The 19,342-nt window shown below is 38.1% G+C and overlaps 3 protein-coding genes across 4 annotated transcripts; 1 reads left to right on the forward strand and 2 right to left on the reverse strand.

Annotated features, from left to right (window-relative positions):
* Window positions 1–1,635: 1,635 nt before the first annotated feature.
* On the reverse strand, window positions 1,636–4,396 carry LOC122082128 (ankyrin repeat-containing protein BDA1-like). Its single transcript, XM_042649612.1, has 2 exons — window positions 3,821–4,396; window positions 1,636–2,370 (listed from the first exon to the last, which is right to left on the reverse strand). Exons 1-2 carry the CDS (start codon window positions 4,394–4,396, stop codon window positions 1,636–1,638), a joined length of 1,311 nt encoding a protein of 436 aa, XP_042505546.1.
* A 3,448-nt stretch (window positions 4,397–7,844) lies between these two features.
* LOC122081472 (ankyrin repeat-containing protein BDA1-like) lies at window positions 7,845–11,647 on the reverse strand. Of its 2 annotated transcripts, none has more exons than XM_042648617.1 (2): window positions 10,996–11,647; window positions 7,845–8,852 (listed from the first exon to the last, which is right to left on the reverse strand). In XM_042648617.1, the coding sequence occupies exons 1-2, from the start codon at window positions 11,569–11,571 to the stop codon at window positions 8,088–8,090; spliced, it is 1,341 nt and encodes a 446-aa protein (XP_042504551.1). In that variant the 5' UTR covers window positions 11,572–11,647; the 3' UTR covers window positions 7,845–8,087. The 2 variants fall into 2 exon arrangements, with proteins under 2 accessions (XP_042504551.1, XP_042504552.1); XM_042648618.1 differs by having other exon boundaries at window positions 7,845–8,849; window positions 10,996–11,645.
* Window positions 11,648–16,472: 4,825 nt separating this feature from the next.
* LOC122081398 (pentatricopeptide repeat-containing protein At5g61800) lies at window positions 16,473–18,943 on the forward strand. Its single transcript, XM_042648513.1, has one exon. It carries the CDS (start codon window positions 16,978–16,980, stop codon window positions 18,538–18,540), a length of 1,563 nt encoding a protein of 520 aa, XP_042504447.1. The 5' UTR covers window positions 16,473–16,977; the 3' UTR covers window positions 18,541–18,943.
* The last annotated feature ends 399 nt before the right edge of the window (window positions 18,944–19,342 follow it).

The raw sequence follows: 19,342 nt of genomic DNA on the forward strand, positions 1-19,342 counted from the left end.
CCCACTCATGCAAGCCCAAAAAAATGACAATAAATTAATAAATGATACCAAATATAACCATTATTTAAAATGTGAACATGTTTTTACTTTTTAGTTTTTACTTTCTAATTTGGGGAGTAAAATAGGTATTCTACAATCATTAAAGGGTCGGGCTAGGCCAGTGCACAACAGGCCGGTCTCGATCGAGTGTTAAACGGTCGGTCTCGATCGGGCGCCCGACGGTCCAAGTGGCAAAACCAAGACCGACCGTTTATAAACAGGCCGGGCTCAAGCCCGACACGTTTAATAAATGGTCCGGGCTCAAGCCCGACACGTTTAATAAATGGTCCGGGCTCAAGCCCGACACGTTTAATAGACAGTCCGGGCCGGGCCGGTCTATAAACGGTCGGTCCCGATCGGTTTAGTCAGTTCGGGCCACGAATTGATACCCCTAGTTCATCATACTTAGAATCACATTTTGTGCATCATTATTACATGAAATCATTGGATTTATAAGGATTTACAAACTTTTTTCAAGAGAAAATGAGGGTTTCAATTTATTTCAAATTTCTTAGATCTACTCATGCTCAATGATTAAAAATGTTTAGATTTTTTATATGTTATGTAAAAACAAGTGTTCTACAACTTCCATGGAAAATTTTGATTTTTCTCAAAAAAATATATTTGTCTATCAATATGATACCCTCATCATTTTGAACATTTTCAACTCAATATATTTGTCTATCAATACGATACCCTCTACTTAAGTATTTATGCATTCTACATGTTATATATAACTTTTTTTAACTGTTTTTTTATGCAAAAGTGTATAAAAATGTGTTCCCTATCCATTTATATGCGTATCTTTAGCGTATCTTAGCGTATCTCCGATACGATACGATACCCTCCGATACGTATCTTAATTTTGATCGACCGATACCGATACTTTAATCCTTGGTAGTACAAAACTTTTCATTATTTGAAAATTAAAAATTTCTCTTTGGTTTGATTTATATTTCTATTTATTTGACTTATTTATATTTTTACAAGTTTTTGGTATAATTTATGGCACTTATTTTTATTTATAACAAATTAGAATAAATCACAAATCACAAATTACTCTCAAGCTATTTGTGATTTGTGGAAACAAATCATTTATGTTGTTTTTTACAATTTTAAATGAGCACGTGTGCTAAACTACTCAAAATCAATGGTAAACATGTAACTTCAGTATGTTTTATACTTTTTCAATAAAACCCCCAAATCCTATCATCTCTCTCGTTCGAAGCTCAAAGTTGAAGGTGAAAACTGAAACATATTTTCTCATTATATAATCTATTTTATAAATAGTAACCAAATGAATACTACTTGTGGTACATTATTTACCTTCACAAATAATTTCTAAAAAATAGTTAATAAATACAAATAGAAATCATACCAAAGAGAGACGGAGGAAAGAGAAAGTACATTGATAAGTGACTGATCGAAGAAGCTATGATCATTGGAACAATGTATTTTGTAAATAATGTAGGGGAACTGAGTAGGGGACCATACAATGATACAATCTGAACAATAAATATATATGGATATATAGAGAAATAATTAAATAAACTGGATTAAAACAACCATTTCAGTTTATATATCGTTATGGGCAAGTTATATGTCTCTTCTGCTGGTTCTTGCACGTCTAGATGATAGTATCTGTTTCACCTTCTTGACCGTAAGATGTAAACCAATAGAAAAGAATGATGTTACTAGAATGAGTATGTATCCAAAAACACCATAGGGTGCAATTGCATTCAATCCAATTGCATAAGAATAATTGCCAGTTATTGCTACTATGCAGTACTGCAACTCCAATTGCATAGGGAAGTTGACGGTCAATGTATTGATCATGTACAGCGACATATAGAAACCTGTGGAGTTTAAGAACACGAACATCCAGAATGTTGTCTTATATTTTGTTGCAAAAATGGATTGACCTGCTATGTGATAGGGTGGTGCATCATCTTGCCAATTACCACCTGGAGGGCTCATCACGGCCTGGTAGGTTGCTGTTGCTAATAGTATAGCTATCATTAATAGTGAATTACGAGCTTCACTTGGAGAATCACGGCCTCTCGAGAATTTGAAATACTCTATCCAACTTTCTACATTAGAAGGGGAGGATTGTTCTAATATAGTTTGCTGAATATTGTTTGATGAGGGAGATGGATCAGAGACAACAACGTCTTGACCTCTCGAAGCACCTGCATTTCGGAGTAAATCTGCGATTTCTCGGTCACCGGCTTCACTTGGGAACATTTGCAAAACATCAAGGGGAGTGAGACCACGACAGTTCTTAGAGTTTACTTCTATCACACCATCTCCAGTGAGCAACAACTCCGCCACCTGCTTTAAATTCTCTTTTGATGAGTTGGGTATATATCTTGTGTTAAGTTATAAATTGGATGGATAAAAAATATAGTAATATATATATGGTTTTCTTGATATGTGCTGATCTAGTTCTTGTATTGGGGTTATCATATTACTAAAATGAACCTTACTAACGGACCTAGGGCCCATTTGATTTTGTTTATGCTGTTTTTGTGTCTAGAAATAGTAGAAATTGAAAAACTCATTTTTGTGCTAAGAAACGATTTTTGGAATTGCAAAAAGGTGTTTGATTTTTCTGTTTCTAGAAATATTTTCAATTGTGTGGTAGGAGCTGCTCTCAGATTCAAGACACTAGTGAAGGCATAACGTTGCATGTATGCAACTCACAAATGAAGGCATGACGTTGGAGTTGTAGGTATGCATTGTGGAGATGAGTTTCAAAAGGATGAAGGCAATTCGGAACTGTGAGCTTCACACAACAAGGTTGAAGTCACCGCTTCTAGGTAGCGAGAAGTTTCAATAATGAGTTGGGGTTGGCGTATAGGTTGAGTGAAATATCGGATTTTTCATAATTTTTGTTCCTCCCATTTGTTTTCAAAAAAAAAAAAAAAAAATCTAACTTGTTTCTCCATTACTGTTTCTAGACATAGAAATAGGCATCAATTTTTATTTCTATTTCGAAAAACAAGTGAAACGAAACAGAAAAATCAAACAGTTTTTAGGGTGCTTTTCCATTTCCAAGCATAGAAAAATAGAAAAATACGTTTTTGGAAACAAAATCAAACAGGTCCATAGTTCTTGTGTTCTATTGGCACGGGATGAAATACTAAAAACAAAACTAATCTATTTGAAAATTTAAGGAATAACACAGAAAAAGGGAAAATGGTTATTGTAGGGGGGTCTGAGGGTTGTGCCCAAACACATGGGGACTAAATGACTGCCCTACCCCCTATATATGAAAGGATACAATGCTTCTAGGTGCATTTCCATTGACCCATGCTTTGAACAATTAGAAAAATATGATGCATTCAATGATACTTACAATTGTACTTTGATTAATCCATACGTGGCAAAATTTTACTCATCTTTCTAGTTTGTTTCCCCTTTCCCATGGACTTCCCCCTCCTCTTAGTTCAGAAACATACAAGTGGTGATGTCAAAACCTAACCCAAGCCAACTAAACCAAACCAAAATAATTGGGACCAAAAATGAACTGAAGTCTAATCGGGTCAGTTTTGGTTTAGGGTATGACGACCTCGAAATCGAAGTGAACTGCATATAATCGAATGGACCCAAGACCAAACCGATAAGAAAACTGAAATAAGACCAAATTAAACTCATAAAAAAAAAGAACCAGTCTTTTTGCATATTTTTGTATAAATTTGTATGTGAACTGAACCCAAACAGGACCAAATTAAAATCAATTGATCCGATAACAAACCAATACTAGAAAGCAAAAAATTACCTGACGCTGCTTCCTGGAAGCTGCAAGATGCAAGATCGTGTTGCCTAGTTCGTCCTTCTTGTTCAAGAAACTGTCCTTCTTGACCTTCTTCAGCATCTCCACCAAGACCCCAAAACCCTCCAACTGGTTGTTCTTCAGGGCAAGGTGAAGCGCAGTCTCACCTTGAACCGTCCCCTCTCCTGCAGATTCAGGACAAGCTAAGACCAACTCTCTTATAACATCCAATCTTCCTTTCATGGCCGCATAATGAAGAGGAATCCTTCTTTCACTTCCTTGGAGACAGCACACATGGCTGCCAATCTTCAACAGCTCCCTCACCATATCTGAGTCCCCATTAGCAGAGGCAATGTGAAGCGGACTGAGCCCATATTGGTTCAGTTCTTCCGCGAACTCGGGCTTTAACCTTATCATTTCTGTAACGAAATTTAGGTGTCTTGCCATGGAAGCAACATGTAAAGGGTTCTCCCCAGAAGATGATAATGAAACAGCATTTAGTATAAGCTGATCTTCAAGGAGCAATTGCTGTAATTGCACTACATTTCCTGTTAAAGCAGCTTCATACAATCTTCTATCCATTCCGATGATGATGATGAGAAAGGGAAAAGGTTCCTACCAAACACAAAAAGAGGAGGAAAAATCTAAAGTTTTGATAGAAAAATCTTGAATGGTTTATATTGTTTCTTATTTGGAGTTCAATTTCATGTTTCATGTTTGATGTCTCTCAAAAATCAGCACACTTAAAATTGATTTATTATTATTATTTTTTTCTAAAGCATGGATCTTGACACAACGGTTCTATTATTTTTATTTCAATATTATATCAAAATTATTCAATTTTCACTGAAAGCAATGAAGAGCATTAAACACCCCGTGCATATGACCTAAGGTGTGCCTAATGGGAATCGCACTTAGACTATTGTCTATTCTTAATATTAAGATTAAAATTTTGGTCATTGGGAGACGGGATTGTTTTTTATATGAGAATCCGTAAAAAATAAAAAACGAAAAAAAGAAAAAGAAAAAGAAAGAAGATAAAAAGGAAGGAGAGAATCCGCCATATTAAAGTAACCAACAAATTTGAACACCCACCAGCCGTTAAGATTTGGACAAGAGTAATGAAATTAAAATACTTTCCTCATTCAAGTATTATTGATCATGATTTCACACTTAAGAAAGGATGGTGGACTTCGAATAGCATTGTTCACATCTTGCCTTACCTTAAAAAGGTCTAGTTTTTCTTAACAGCTAGTTGGTGTTCAAATTTGTTGGTTACTTTAATATGGCTGATTCTCATATAAAAAACAATCCCTTCTCCCAATGACCGAAAGGAGAATCATCATTCTCTTCAAAAAGTTAGTTATTCTAGGTATTTATCCTATCATTTGTCCAGATGATATATCTATTCTAAGTTCTAACTGTTGGATAGAGAGGACATGGTTAAATTAGCCACATGTAATCAAATATCCTTTTTTTGATTGGTATATATCCCATAATATATCCATGCATGTGTAATGGTATTGAATTTACACAAAAAAAAAAAGAGTGTAGCGGTATTGTATACATGATCGTGCACTCTCACAACTCTCATAATAGATGGTTGAGAATTTTCTTGTGATTTTTTAAAAACATCACATTCCATTGCTGGATGGACAACTACCTGAAATTAAAACAAATGAAAGGTTTCTCAGACGCCAACAGGTAGAGATGATATCTCTATACCATCACCCAATTTCTTGTCATTTAGAAGAAGATAAGGCAATTTTAGCCATATGGATATCTAAGTAATGGTGTAAACTACTCATATAAAATTGTGGACACAAATTCAATCATTTATACCTTTCCATGGAATAGCATAGTCTACCCTCCCTTGTATGCTAATGCACCCTCTCTCTACCCTTATATTTTTCAAGGGTAGCCTTGAAATCTCCTATGTTTTATTTTATCAATTGGCAAACTCTATTCATTTTCGCTTCCGTTTCGTCCAAATCTGCTTGCGTGGGTGCTTCTTTCTAAGGTGGAACGCTCCCCTATCAATGCATTTTTATATCCCATAGTTTTGACATATCGCTTAGCCCTGTTCATTTTTGGCGCAAGAGCAGTCAATATTGAAACTAAGTTTGTTAATCAATTTGGTTTTAATTAATCAATTCGGATCAACGTATGGAGATTAAAAACTAGAACAAACCGTCTCTTTATCCCAAATCAAAACAAATTAATAAACAATTCCAATTAAAATGGTTTGCCGGCTCAAATTATTAGTTTGAGTATCCGGTTGTTATCGATACTGTCAGTTCGAGTCAACAGTTTTGGACCCAAATGGGAAAGAATCTATTTTTGAAACCCAAGAAAGAGATCTAATGCTGATGGGCTTGAACAAAAGCATCTAGGTCCAAATTTTGATTTAAGAGATTAAAACAATTTAAATTAATAGGGAAAAGAACGCTCCCTAGTTGCATGGTTCCTATACCTAGACATATAGAGGGTGAAATGATGATTCCACCCCTATGAAATAAAAAAAATCCGCCCTATTGAAGCCCTTGTATAACCCTTATAGGCCCCCACACTAGTGCAAGGGTCACTTGACCAGGGAGTGTTCGTTTCCCCTAAATTAATTTAGGGAAGTGTTATTTGTCTAGGAACATGGCTCCCACTCATACATGAGACCCAATTAGGGGACCCTTATGGTTCAATTTATGAGGAGCAGTGAGTCATTTTATAAGGGAAGAGAGAGAGTGTATGTGCAAGCCAAGAGCCATGCTCCCGAACAAAAAACTTTCTTACAAAAATTTAAATAAAATTACACCACTATAAAATAGTTGAGTATATAGAATACCAGAACTAATCGGTTATTAGTATGTTTAATCAATTGCGTACAGATATTAACATTTTTTATATTTTTTTATTTTTTTGGCATCAGATATTAAATATTACGAGGAGAACCTTATTCACACTCGTATTTATCCTTAAACAACTAAGAAGAACTAAATACGCAAGAAGTTGTTAATCCTGAGTAACACTAGATGATCCATATATTGACGAATATGACAGAAAATCCACATGAATTATGTATTTATGATAAGTAGCTAAGTATAGTTCTTAATGTAGAGGTGTCATCTCCACCAAGACCCCAAAGGCATCCAACTGGCCAGAGGGCCAACAAAGAACCAGTGTCCAATTCTCAATCTGTTGATCATCTAAGTTCCAGGCCCAAACAGGAAACCAAACCCCAAATCAACTTTGATCTAAGGTATCGGCGGTGACCGATACCAACACCGATACTATGATCCCCGCATAAACCGACCCGAGAGAGAGATTTTTGTTTTGCCGCTAACAGAGCCACCGTACACTTCGGTCATTGTCCCTAGCGTACATTCTCGATTTTGAATGACTTGGCACTGTTCAAAGAATTGGTATCCGATGGATCATATTGGTCATATTGTATTAGTATTGGTTGAGATCGATATTAATACTTGATCAATCTGGATCGATTATCAGTATCAGTTTAAGGGTAAAATAGTAAAAAAAATATACTTTTGTTTAAAAAAAAAAAAAAAAAAAAGCAAAGTGATTGATCAGAAAAAAAAAAAAAAAATGGGCAACCTTGAATATCGATCAAATGGAAAGTAACCATCAGATCTTCCATAATTGGGGTTACAACTTACAACTTGAGCTTAATTATAGCCAAACTTTATCCCTTGAGAAAGTCATACCACCCTTGCTCAATTATAGAGACACAAAACAATTCAGATCTTCCATGGTTTCCACTTGAATTGGATTATGATAATCCCAAAACCACACCATGGGTGTGGCTCCACTGGTTCAAAGGTGTTGTGCGTTAATAGGCGTCTCTAGTTCGAGTCTCTTCGCCACTGATCTGTTATACAGGTTAAGTGTGGTTGTGTGACGTTTGTACATTATATACTCCTCCAAGTCAACTTAACAATGTCCTTAAATAGGATTTTATGAGTCCGTAATAAGAACCAATGATCATAGAAGAGTTATCGGATAACCAACTTCTAGAAGATTAGCATTTGAAATTTATTGATATAAACAAAATGAGAAAAGAGAAAACTAAGCTAGAGTGCTAGACTTGAAGCATACCCATCAGCAGAGAGTGTACATTAATCAGAACCAGAAGAAGCTATAATAACTGGAACAATGTCTTCTTTTAAATAATACAGTTATGACTTGAAACCATACAATCTGAAGAACAGTATCTTTATCCATATCCATTTCTGAATATATAGAAACTAAACTAGACCATTACTCAACCATTGCAGTCTGTAGTTAAGGGCATTTCTCTTCTGGTTCTTACACTTCTATACAGAAGTCTCACCCACTTGACTATAAAACTTATAGCTATAGATAAAACTGATGTTAGTATAATGAGTATGAGCCTGAGGCCACCATTAGGTGTAACTATAGTAATTGCAATAGAATAAGTAATGGCTATTGCCACCATAGAGACCTGCAACTCTAAATGCAGAGGGAATCTGCTTGTCAAGATACTGATCATGTATAGTGATAAATAGAATCCAGTAGAATTGAAGAACACGAATACCCCAAATGTTGTCTTATTTTTTGTTCCATAAATGGATTGCCCTGCTGTGTGATAGGGTGGTGCATCATCTTGCCAATTACCTCCTGGAGGGCTCAGCCCCGCCTGGTAAGTCGCCGTTGCTAATAGTACAGCTATCACTAACAGTGAATTACGAGCTTCGCTTGGTGAATCACGGCCACTCTTGAATTTGAAATACTCTACCAAGTGGTCTACATTCCAAGGGGAGGAATGTGATGTTCTTGGATTAGTTCCCATAGCTTGATAATTGATTGATAAGGGAGAGTTAGAGACAAGATCTCGAGCTCTCAGAGCACCTGCTTGTTGGAGTATGTCTGCGATTTCTCGGTCACCGGCTACGCTTGGGAACATTAGCAAGACATCAAGGGGAGTGAGACCACAGCAGTTCTTGGAGTTTACTTCTATCACACCAGGAGTGATACTGTCTCCAGTGAGCAACAGCTCTACCACCTGCTTCAAATTCACTTTTGATCAGTTGGGTATAACATGATGTATGCACAGTGGGATGATGTTTCATGTTTCTTGTGTTATCCAGGGGTGTAAGTTTGGCCTTATTGGCCGAGTCCAACCTGAGCACGAATAGGGCCTTTGCTGAATTATACCTTGGCCTTGAGGCGGGCTAGGGCTAGAAGTCAGGTTGGGACCCTTTCTTCTTCTTGTTCTTCTTCTACTCTATGACCCGGCAAAAACTCTGGATCACCCTTCTCCATTCCCATGGTCAGGGCCAATTAGGATTAACCTGACTCAGCCCTGAAGGGTAGGTCATGGATGGATTTTTCAAGCCTTGGGTAGAGGTGGCCAAGCCAAGCTTGGGCTCACCTAAGAGACTCAGGTAAGGCTAGAGTTTTAAAAATTCCAACCCCACCTGACCTGTTGCAGTCCTATCCTAGTCTAATTAGAATAAGGATTTCAGTGTTTGAACCCTTCTTCTGCAAGAAACCTTCTATTATGAAGGGAATAAGGAACTTCTTTCTCTAAACTTGTGGAATAATCTTTAATTTTTGGCCTAACAAGTTATAATTAAAGAAATCTACCCTTTTTTAAAAGATCCAATTGTATCTATCTCAGCTTTTAGATTTTAGTGAAAGTTTCCTTTTGTCAAAGAAAAAGTTATTAGTCAAACTCATTTAGTTGGGATAAGGTTGTTGCTGGTCTCACATGTTATTGACTTTATAAAATTATAATATCATATATGAGAGGATAAAATTAAGGTCTAAAACTCCAGTCCAACCTGACTGACTCTGTTGCAGCCCTATCCTAATCTGATTAGAATAAGGATTTTAGTGTTCCAACCCTTCTTCCACAAGAAACCTTCTGCCATGAGGGAATAAGGAACTTTTTTTCTTTAAATTTTTTGAATAATCCTTTTTTTTTACCAGGTTGGCCTAACAACTAATTAGTCAATCTTATTTAATTGGGATAAGGTTGTTGCTACTCTAACATGTTATTGACTTTATAAAATTATAATATCAATCACAAGAGGATAAAGTTAAGGTCCTTCATGCATATATACCAAGGTTTTATATACCTGAACCATGCTAGCATGTGAGACAATCATTTTTCTAATCCAATTTCAATCTTAAAATTGCCAATAATTTTCTGAGCAATCAGATGAGAAAGTTGATTGTGTTGTTTCCGGTTACCTCACATTTCATAATAATAATAATAATAATAATAATAATAATAATAATAATATACCCCGCTGTAGCCCCCCCCCCAATTGATAGATCCACCGTGTTGTAGGGTCTCCCAAATGTAATCTTTTTTTAGCCTTCGGGTGTTTGTTTCTCTTTCTTCCCCCCCCCCTTCCCTTTTTCCCTCTCTCTTCCCCTATCCCTTGTATATTCTTTCTCTTGGGAATGAATTATTTATTCATAAAAAATAATAAAAAATAATAATAATAATAAGCAAGGATTCAAGAATTGGGAACAGTTGTGTTGAATTGGCCGATTTGGATTGGAATCAACTGATGCCCTTCCGAAAAACAAGCTAAGGTTGTGGGGTTTCATCCAATTCCAGCAATCAAGATTGGAATCAGCTGCTGCCCTTCTGAAAAAAACGCTAAGGTTGTGGGGTTTCATCCAATTCCAGCAATCAAGATTGGAATCAGCTGCTGCCCTTCTGAAAAAAACGCTAAGGTTGTGGGGTTTCATCCAATTCCAGCGATCAAGACTGTAATAGGCCAGACCCAATCCAGACCAATTTTGCTCTTTTTAAAATCTTGCTGAAAAGTGAGAAAGCAGGGTTCTAAGTATTGATCTTGGATCAGCTGAGGCCGATACTGATAATCAATTCTGAATCGAGTATCGATAAAGGTAAAATTGAAGGAAAAAAAAACTCATTTTTTTTTTCTTTATGAAAGTACAGGTAAAATCGACTGATCCAAGACAATACAAATGGAGCCAAATTAGTATCTGCTCAAAGCGAAGTCCCATATCTAAAAAAATGATGTACCCAGTGCACAGAAAGTGAGCATTTTTTAGGTTCAAAAGGACGAGAACTATGCAGCCTTACCTAAAAAATGTCCAACCCAAATCCGCGTCTCATATCTCTGATCGAAAAATGAAACAATAATTAATCAGTGAAGAGAAGTTACCTCACGCTGCTTTCTGGAAGCTGCAAGATGCAAGACAGTGTTGCCTTGTTCATCCTTCTTGTTCAAGTAACTGTCCTTCTTGAGCTCCTTCAGCATCTCCACCAAGACCCCAAAAGCCTCCAACTGGTTGTTCTTCAGGGCAAGGTGAAGGGCAGTCTCACCTTGAACCGTCCCCTCTCCTGCAGATTCAGGATAAGCTAAGACCAACTCTCTTATAACATCCAATCTCCCTTTCATGGCAGCATAATGAAGAGGAATCATTCTCTCTCTCCCTTTGAGACAGCACATATGGTGACCCATCTTCAACAGCTCCGTCACCATATCTATGTCCCCATAAGCAGAGGCTATGTGAAGCGAACTGAGCCCATCTTGGTTCAGTTCTTTCGCAAATTCGGGCTTTAACCTTATCATTTCAGTAACGAAATTAAGGTGTCTTGCCTTGGAAGCAACATGTAGAGGGTTCTCCCCAGAAGATGATAATGAAACAGCATTTAGTATATGCTGATCTTCATGGAGCAATTGCAGTAATTGCACTATATTTCCTGTTTGAGCAGCTTCATACAATCTCCCATCCATTCTGATGATGATGAGAAAGGGAAAAGTGCCTACCAAACACAAAAACAGAGGAGGAAAAATATAACGATTTGATAGAAAAATCTTGAATGGTTTATATTGTCACTTATTTGGAGTTTTGATGTCTCTCAAAAATCAGAAGCACAGTTAAAATTGATTTATTATTATTATTTTTTTTCTAAAGCATTGGCCTTGACACAATGGGTCTATTATTTTTATTTCAACATTATAGCAGAATCATTCAATTTTCACTTAAAGTAATGAAGAGCATTAAACACCCCGTGTAAATGGCCCAAGGTGTGCCTAGTGGGAATCGAACTTAGACTATTGTCTATACTTAATATTAAGATTAAAATTTTCCACATCTATTTGACTTTTGAATATTTTTTTCTGAATCATTTTGAATATATCTCTTGGTGGATACATCTTCACTGTGAACGGATCAAGTTCAATTAGGTTGGATTTAAAATCTATTATATGAAGAGAGAGAAAATTGATTCTATGGACTAAGGTCGTTCTCATAGGTGAACCTAATCTGCTCTCTACCTTCGCCACCTCCGTTGACTCCCTGAAAAAAAAAATTCATGTTTACACCTGTCTTTTTTGTTTTCAAATATACCTTTTTATATCCTTGTAATGATAGAAAGAAGGACAGGTGTTTAATGCTGATTTGGACGATCAAATGATCATAAGAGCAGCGAATCCTAAAACCCGCCCCGAGATGTGCCACTTTTAAAGGTTAAAAGGTCATATTACGTACGTTAAAAGTTATGTTTACAACACGTTAATTGAGTCAACTAATTCTCAATCATTGAATTTTTAATTCAAGGGTAATTTACAATGCCACCCCTTGGAGAATGCCAATATTAGAGGGACACCCCCTCTCTTTCACCAAATTAGACTCGGACCCCCTACCGTCAGTCACTGGTGAGTTAAGAGATAAAATGACCGTTATACCCTTCTCATTGAAACACGTTTTAACCCTTCTTCTATTTTGTTTCTCTCTTCCATAGAGTAGGTAGGCTTGCCGATGGCGATGGCGCCGAAGTTGGTGGTGGGCGATGCCCTCTGCATTCGTCGCAAACACCTGTCTCCGCCGCCGGAAAACCTTCGACAAACCTCTTCAACTCTCAGGTCTCGTGAAGTTGTTGGATCTCTTATGCTCCGCCGACGTACCTACCGCTGTCTGATTCAAACCTACAGAGTAGGGGTGTCAATTCCTAAACCGAACCGGTAAAACCGGTCGGACCGAACCGATAACAACCCGGATCGAACCGAACCGAAGCCTTATTGGTTCGGTTCGGTTTCGAGTATTGTAACCCCAAAGCCAAACCGAACCGCACCGAAAACCAGATGAACCCAAAACCAAACCGAAACCGGCTCAAAACCCAGACCGAAACCGAAACCAAACCGGTAAGAAACCGAAACACTCCAAAATTCATTAAAAAAAATCAAAATTTGAATAGTTTTGTATACATTTGTATGGAAAATCGAATCCAAACTAGACCAAAAACCAAAACCAACCCGGTTACAAATCGATTTAAGAAACCGAAGTTCAACAATTCATCATTTGGTTGTTTCCTAATGGCTCCATACCGGTTTAAAAAACCGATCCAAACCGAAATGAACCTAATAAATCCAAACCGGTACCAACCCGAACCCAAACCGCACCGAAGCCGACACCGGACCGAAATCGATAAATCCTTAATGGGTCGGTTTCGGTCACTTCCAAACTCACATCGAAACCGCACCAACCCGGACCGTTGACACCCCTACTACAGAGGGGAATAAAAAAGTAACCCAAAAGCAGAGACAATCTGCAAGAGAAGAAGAAACGGAAGGAACGTCGGCGGTAGGTACATCGGCATTCTTCGGCTTTCGTTTCCAAACAGATTTTCTGTCTATCACTTATTTTGATCAGTTTCTTTCAAAACCAACCATTGATGTAAGGAACGAACTGTCTCTGATGATTTTTCAAGAAAAAATGTCTCTTTTTTTTTTGTGGGTAATTGATTGTATTTGTTGATCGGCTTTCGTGGATGCCCATGTTGAATGAGTCCCCAGAGATGGGATCGAAGAAATAATTATTGATGATGCCATGGTAGGCAGGGTAGAGTCCAGTGATGATCGAGTAATGGTTGGAAAACGTAAGGGTAGGGAAAACAGAGATGTGCCGTTGGCGATCAGACGACCTATGTTGGGGGTAGGGATTTTGAATTGATACCCAAATCGGAACCCATCGGAAGAGATGAGGAGAACGACGGGATGATCGAGCTTGGTGAGAGGGCGATCAGTGGTTTCTATTTCTGCTGGAGTTGAAGATTGGGAAGCAGGAACCCATCGGAAGAGATGAGGAGAACGACGGGATGATCGAGCTTGGTGAGAGGGCGATCGGTGGTTTCTGTTTCTGCTGGAGTTGAAGATTGGGAAGCAGGAACCCATCGGAAGAGATGAGGAGAACGCCGGGATGATCGAGCTTGGTGAGAGGGCGATCGGTGGAAGCGAGAAGTGTACGGGTCACCGTCCGTCGTCGCAGCTTTGAACGATCCTCAGTGAAATGGGAAAGAAATAGTAACTTATTATAAGGGTAATTTAGGTATTTCATATTTAATAAGGGCATTTTGGTATTTTAAATAAAATATTATTGCTGACATCAGCATATAAGGCATATTCCTTAACCGTGACTGACGGTAGGGGGTCCGAGTTTAATTTGGTGAAAGAGAGGGGGTGTCCTTCCAATATTGGCATTCTCCAAGGGGTTGCATTGTAAATTACCCTTAATTCAATTAATCGGGACTATCTATTGCCGTTTTTATCTCAAATTTTATCAATTTTATCTGCCCGCGCAACCTCTCTCTGCTGCAACTTCCTTTTCCACCAGCTTTGTCCCCATTGCAATCCTACCAATATCTCTATTTGACCATTTTTCTTGCTTTCATACCCAAATGGATTAACAGGTCAGCTTTCTCTTTCTCAAGCAATGATAAAGAAAACTTCACAATTTCAGATTCTAGTTCGGACATGAATTCCATTGGACGCCATAGTTGATCACCATGAAGAATCCTAATTCTTTAGAGTTCGGATTAGGTCCTCGTACAACTAAGAGGTGGACATGTGTAACCTATTTATTCTCTCATAATTCTTTAATCGACTATCTTTCCCTTCTTATTTTCTCTCCCCCATTATCTCTTTCACTCATGGAACCACACACACTCTCTCTCTCCTTAGGGTTTATTAATTTTGTTTTGTTTTGTTTCTTTATTTTTCATTTTTCAATTTAATTATAATTTAGTATTTATTTTATTTTTTAATCTTGCAAAATAGCTTTAGATATTGATCTCAGGCCTCTTGGTAGATAGTAATTAGATATCAATAAAAATTAAAAAATAATAAAATAATGATAAACTATTAATAGAAGAAAGTTTTACACATCCATAGAGGATGGTTCACCCACCATCCAAGGGTTCACAAGTCCCTACAGGGTTTTAGTATAAATCCAAAATACTATATGTGAGCATGATGGCGATTTAGAGATATGGTCCATTGATGATATGTCGGATCGGATTGGATTGAATAAATATCGTATTGGATCAATATTGTTGTTGTATCGAATGGCATGGATAACTGGAAGGGAAAGAGAGAGAGAGTTTTGTATTAGTATTGTTTGGTTAATTAAAATAAAAAAACAATAATTCAGGGGCAATTTACACCAACCTCATATCACGTTTGTCTATATTACGTCCTCCCCCCTCAAAATTTGTTTATTACATTTAAACTTGAAAAACTAACACCGTGAGGATTTTTCGAGGGTTAGCGGTTAAGTGGATATAATTTTATGGGAAATCCCATTTGGTAGAGATGAAAGAGGAGGAGGAGGAGGAGGAGGAGGAGGAGGAAGAGGTGGAGGAGGAGGAGAGAGAGACTTACTGCAAAAGCTGGGACCAGTGATTGATTGAAAAATAAATCAATGGTTTAGATTAATTTTGTGTAACATCTATGATTACAATTAAAAGGCGTAAAAATAAGTTGGCCCTACGTACATTCCACCACCACTCACCCTTAATTACAATTGGATCCCCTGCCGTCTGTTAAAGAATATCTGTTAAGGTATTACATTAGATAACTTAACAACCAAAATATTCTCATAAACGTGAACTATCAAGTATGCCCTTTGTCCAACCAACAATATCCATACCAATCACTACAAGACAAGATCACTAGTGTTGTACCATATCAAAATCAGAGATTCTATCCACAAAATTGGCAGCAAAATTTCTAAGGTAGTAATACCCCTATTAACCATGCTAGTACATCTAATAGGTGGTGTTGCTTCTCTTGTTGCTCACGCTGGTGGCGTTTCTTAAGGAAAATTTATATCTAACCAAAATTTAAGATTTTCTTATGAAGAATTTCCCATGGCAGACTAAAATAGGGAAAAGAGTGTCCATGGACAACACATGTGCTTTATGCAATTCTAGATAAGAATCCGTTTGGCACCTTTTTCTCTCTTGTGACTTCACCAAACGTATATGGGCCGCTAATCCAATGGGACTACACACTCATGCACTCAGAGCTTGCTCTTTTGAAAATTTGTTTATGTGCTTATTTAAATCTACCTTTACTTCATCTCAACATCATCGTATATTCTTTTTGGGAAAAGGTTAGGTATGCCGCCGATATCAAGTATGCTAGCATCCATTGTGTCTATCTCTCTTTTCTCTTTTTTCTAAAATGACCCTCATATTCTTTCTAAATGATACTCCATCATGTGTTCCTATTGGTGCTAACCGCTAACATACTTGATATCGACAGCATACCTATCCCTCTCCCATATTTTTTTTTTCAGTGTTTATTATAATTTCTTACTACATCTGGTCACATAAAAACAACATACTCTTCAGAAATGAAAAGCCAAACCCACATAAAATCCTAGACCCCGCTCTCAAATATTCTTGGTATTACAACAATCTTCTTATGACCTCTGATGTGGCCGATCCATATCAACAAAAAGATCTGATTACTTAATCTGCAAATCGAGTAAGCGATAACTACCACGAGAAAGATGTAATGGTATGCGTACTAATCACCAATCTAGAAAAACACATCAACTAGCTGGGCTGTTGGTATAAACGCTGATGAATCGACGAGATCAGTGGTGCAGAACAGGTTTCAGGATTTGTCTCTCTTTAATTGTGTAATATGTTTTGTTAAAAGTGGCATACCTCAAGGCTCAAGGCTCAAGGCTCAAGGCTCAAGGCTCAATGGTTGGCAGTGTAGATTTTCCTAAAAAGGATTGGTAAAACCAATCCTTTCTTTGTTTGGGAATGGGTCGTAATAAAACTCATAAGGGCAATAAGAAAATCTGAGTAGCATTTGATATTGACCATTGAGGGGGCTGATGAGGCTGAGATGGTAGTTTCATCACATCCAGCTTTAATACATATCCGCCATTGCAAGACCCTCCAGCAACTTAAGCAAGTCCACGCCCAAGCCATCACAAGCGGCCTCATTTCCCTGTTGCCTTCACTGGTGCTCACCAAAATCCTCTATACCTCAACCCTCTTTACTCCCTTGCCTTCTCTCCACTACCCATTATGCATCTTCAACCAAATCCCCAATCCTTCAACTTTCTGTTACAACACAATGATCCGTCTCTACACACTCCTCTCTTCCCCTCTCTCTGCCCTCTTCCTGTTCGTCAAAATGAGTCGCCTCTGTATACCCCCTGATACCCACACCTTCCCTTTTGCACTCAAGGCATGTGCACGCATCAATGCAATTTCTCTCGGCCAGACCCTCCATTCACAAACCATCAAGTTCGGGGTTCGTCCAGATCTCTTTGTCCAAAACACCTTGATTCATTTGTACTCTAATTCGAGTTTGATGATTGATGCTTACCAACTGTTCGATGAAAGTTCCAGTCGGGACGTTGTTTCTTACAACACATTGATTGATGGGTTTGTCAAGGCTGGCGAGGTAGGCCGAGCAAGAGACATTTTTGATTCGATGCCCGCAAGAGACGCTATTTCCTGGGGTACCCTCTTGGCGGGATATGCCCAGATGAACCAATGCAAGGAAGCGATTGAACTCTTTGATCAGATGCTTGATTTGGGGGTGAAGCCTGACAACATTGCATTGGTTTCGGCTCTCTCTGCTTGTGCGCAAATTGGGGCCCTGGAACAGGGGAAAGCAATTCATAACTACATAGACCGAAACAGTGATGGACTTGATAATTTCTTGGCAACTGCTCTGGTGGACATGTATGCCAAATGCGGTTGTGTTGGAATTGCTAGAGAAATCTTTGATTCGAGCCCAGATAGGAACTTGTTTACATGGAATGCCATGGTTATTGGGCTTGCCATGCATGGGGAAGGTGAACTAGCTTTAGAGTATTTATCCAGGATGAAGGAGGCTGGCATTAGACCTGATGGGGTTAGCTTCTTGGGTGTCTTGGTGGGTTGTAGCCATGCTGGTCTGGTGAATGAAGCCCGACGGCTTTTCAATGAAATGGAAAGCATCTATATGGTTCGACGTGAGCTCAAGCACTATGGTTGCATGAGTGATCTGTTAGGGCGAGCTGGTTTGATTGAGGAAACTTTGCAGATGATAGAGGCAATGCCAATGAAAGGTGATTTGTTTGTGTGGGGTGGTTTACTTGGTGCTTGTAGGCTCCATGGGAATGTTAAGATTGCAGAGATTGCGGCGAAGCAGATAATTGAATTGGACCCAGAAGATGGTGGTGTGTATTCAATCATGGCAAATATCTATGCCAACGCGAAAAGGTGGGAAGATGTCTCAAGGGTGAGAAGGTTGATGAATGTTAAGAGGCTTAAGAAAAATGCTGGTTGTAGCTTGATTCAAGTGGGTGGGATGATCCATGAATTTGTTGCCGGGGAGAGGCGGCATCCTCAGGTTGATGACATCTACTGGGTTTTGGATGGAATTGAAAGTCAACAAAAGTTGGAAGCGTGATAGAATCCAAGTGCCCAAAGCCTAGAGCAAGAGTAGAAGCATGAGAGTTCTAAAGACCATACGTAACTATTTGCATGTACAGTGGATTTTAAGCTTAAATCAAATTGAAAATTGAAGATAAATAAGGGGAAGCACTTCTGATGGTCGACCCAATATTTTTTGAAGCTTATCCTCACTCCATGCGAGTCAAGTTTGAAGTCAATGACATAAATGACGGTATTCAGGCCAAAGGCCTGATTAGCCCCGTGGGTCCATACTGACTCCACAATCACATGGATTAGATCATATTGGGGTTGAATGACAATTATTATTATTATTATTATTATCAAATGGCTCTGTTTTTTAATGACTCCCTAAATGGTTCACCATTTTGAGCAACATGGACAAATGATGTACCAATTATGAACATTGAACAGAGAGAATATGACCTGGATTATCCCTAAATCAAATTTCAAAGCCAAATTTAATCAAACACCTTCCCATGTATTGACATATATTCTATACATATTTATGGTACTTCAATCACAACTTTGCACTTCCCCATATTCTTGGATTTTCAAAGCTTTATTTTACCACTTGACAAACTTCGATTGAAGTGAAACTTGACATATGAGTAGGAGACCTATGGGTTTGTTAGTCTCCAAAAGATAGTTTTACCACATGACAATTTTTAGGGCCATTTAGGTGAGACCCTACCTTAAATGGCTGACACTGATACCAATACCAATACAAGATCAAAGCACGATACAGAGAAAGGGTAAAATTGTAAAAATACCGTATGGTATTAGTATCTTTGAGGGAA

The sequence above is a fragment of the Macadamia integrifolia genome, chromosome 6 (genome assembly GCF_013358625.1).
Source record: "Macadamia integrifolia cultivar HAES 741 chromosome 6, SCU_Mint_v3, whole genome shotgun sequence".
Taxonomy (NCBI): Eukaryota; Viridiplantae; Streptophyta; class Magnoliopsida; order Proteales; family Proteaceae; genus Macadamia; species Macadamia integrifolia.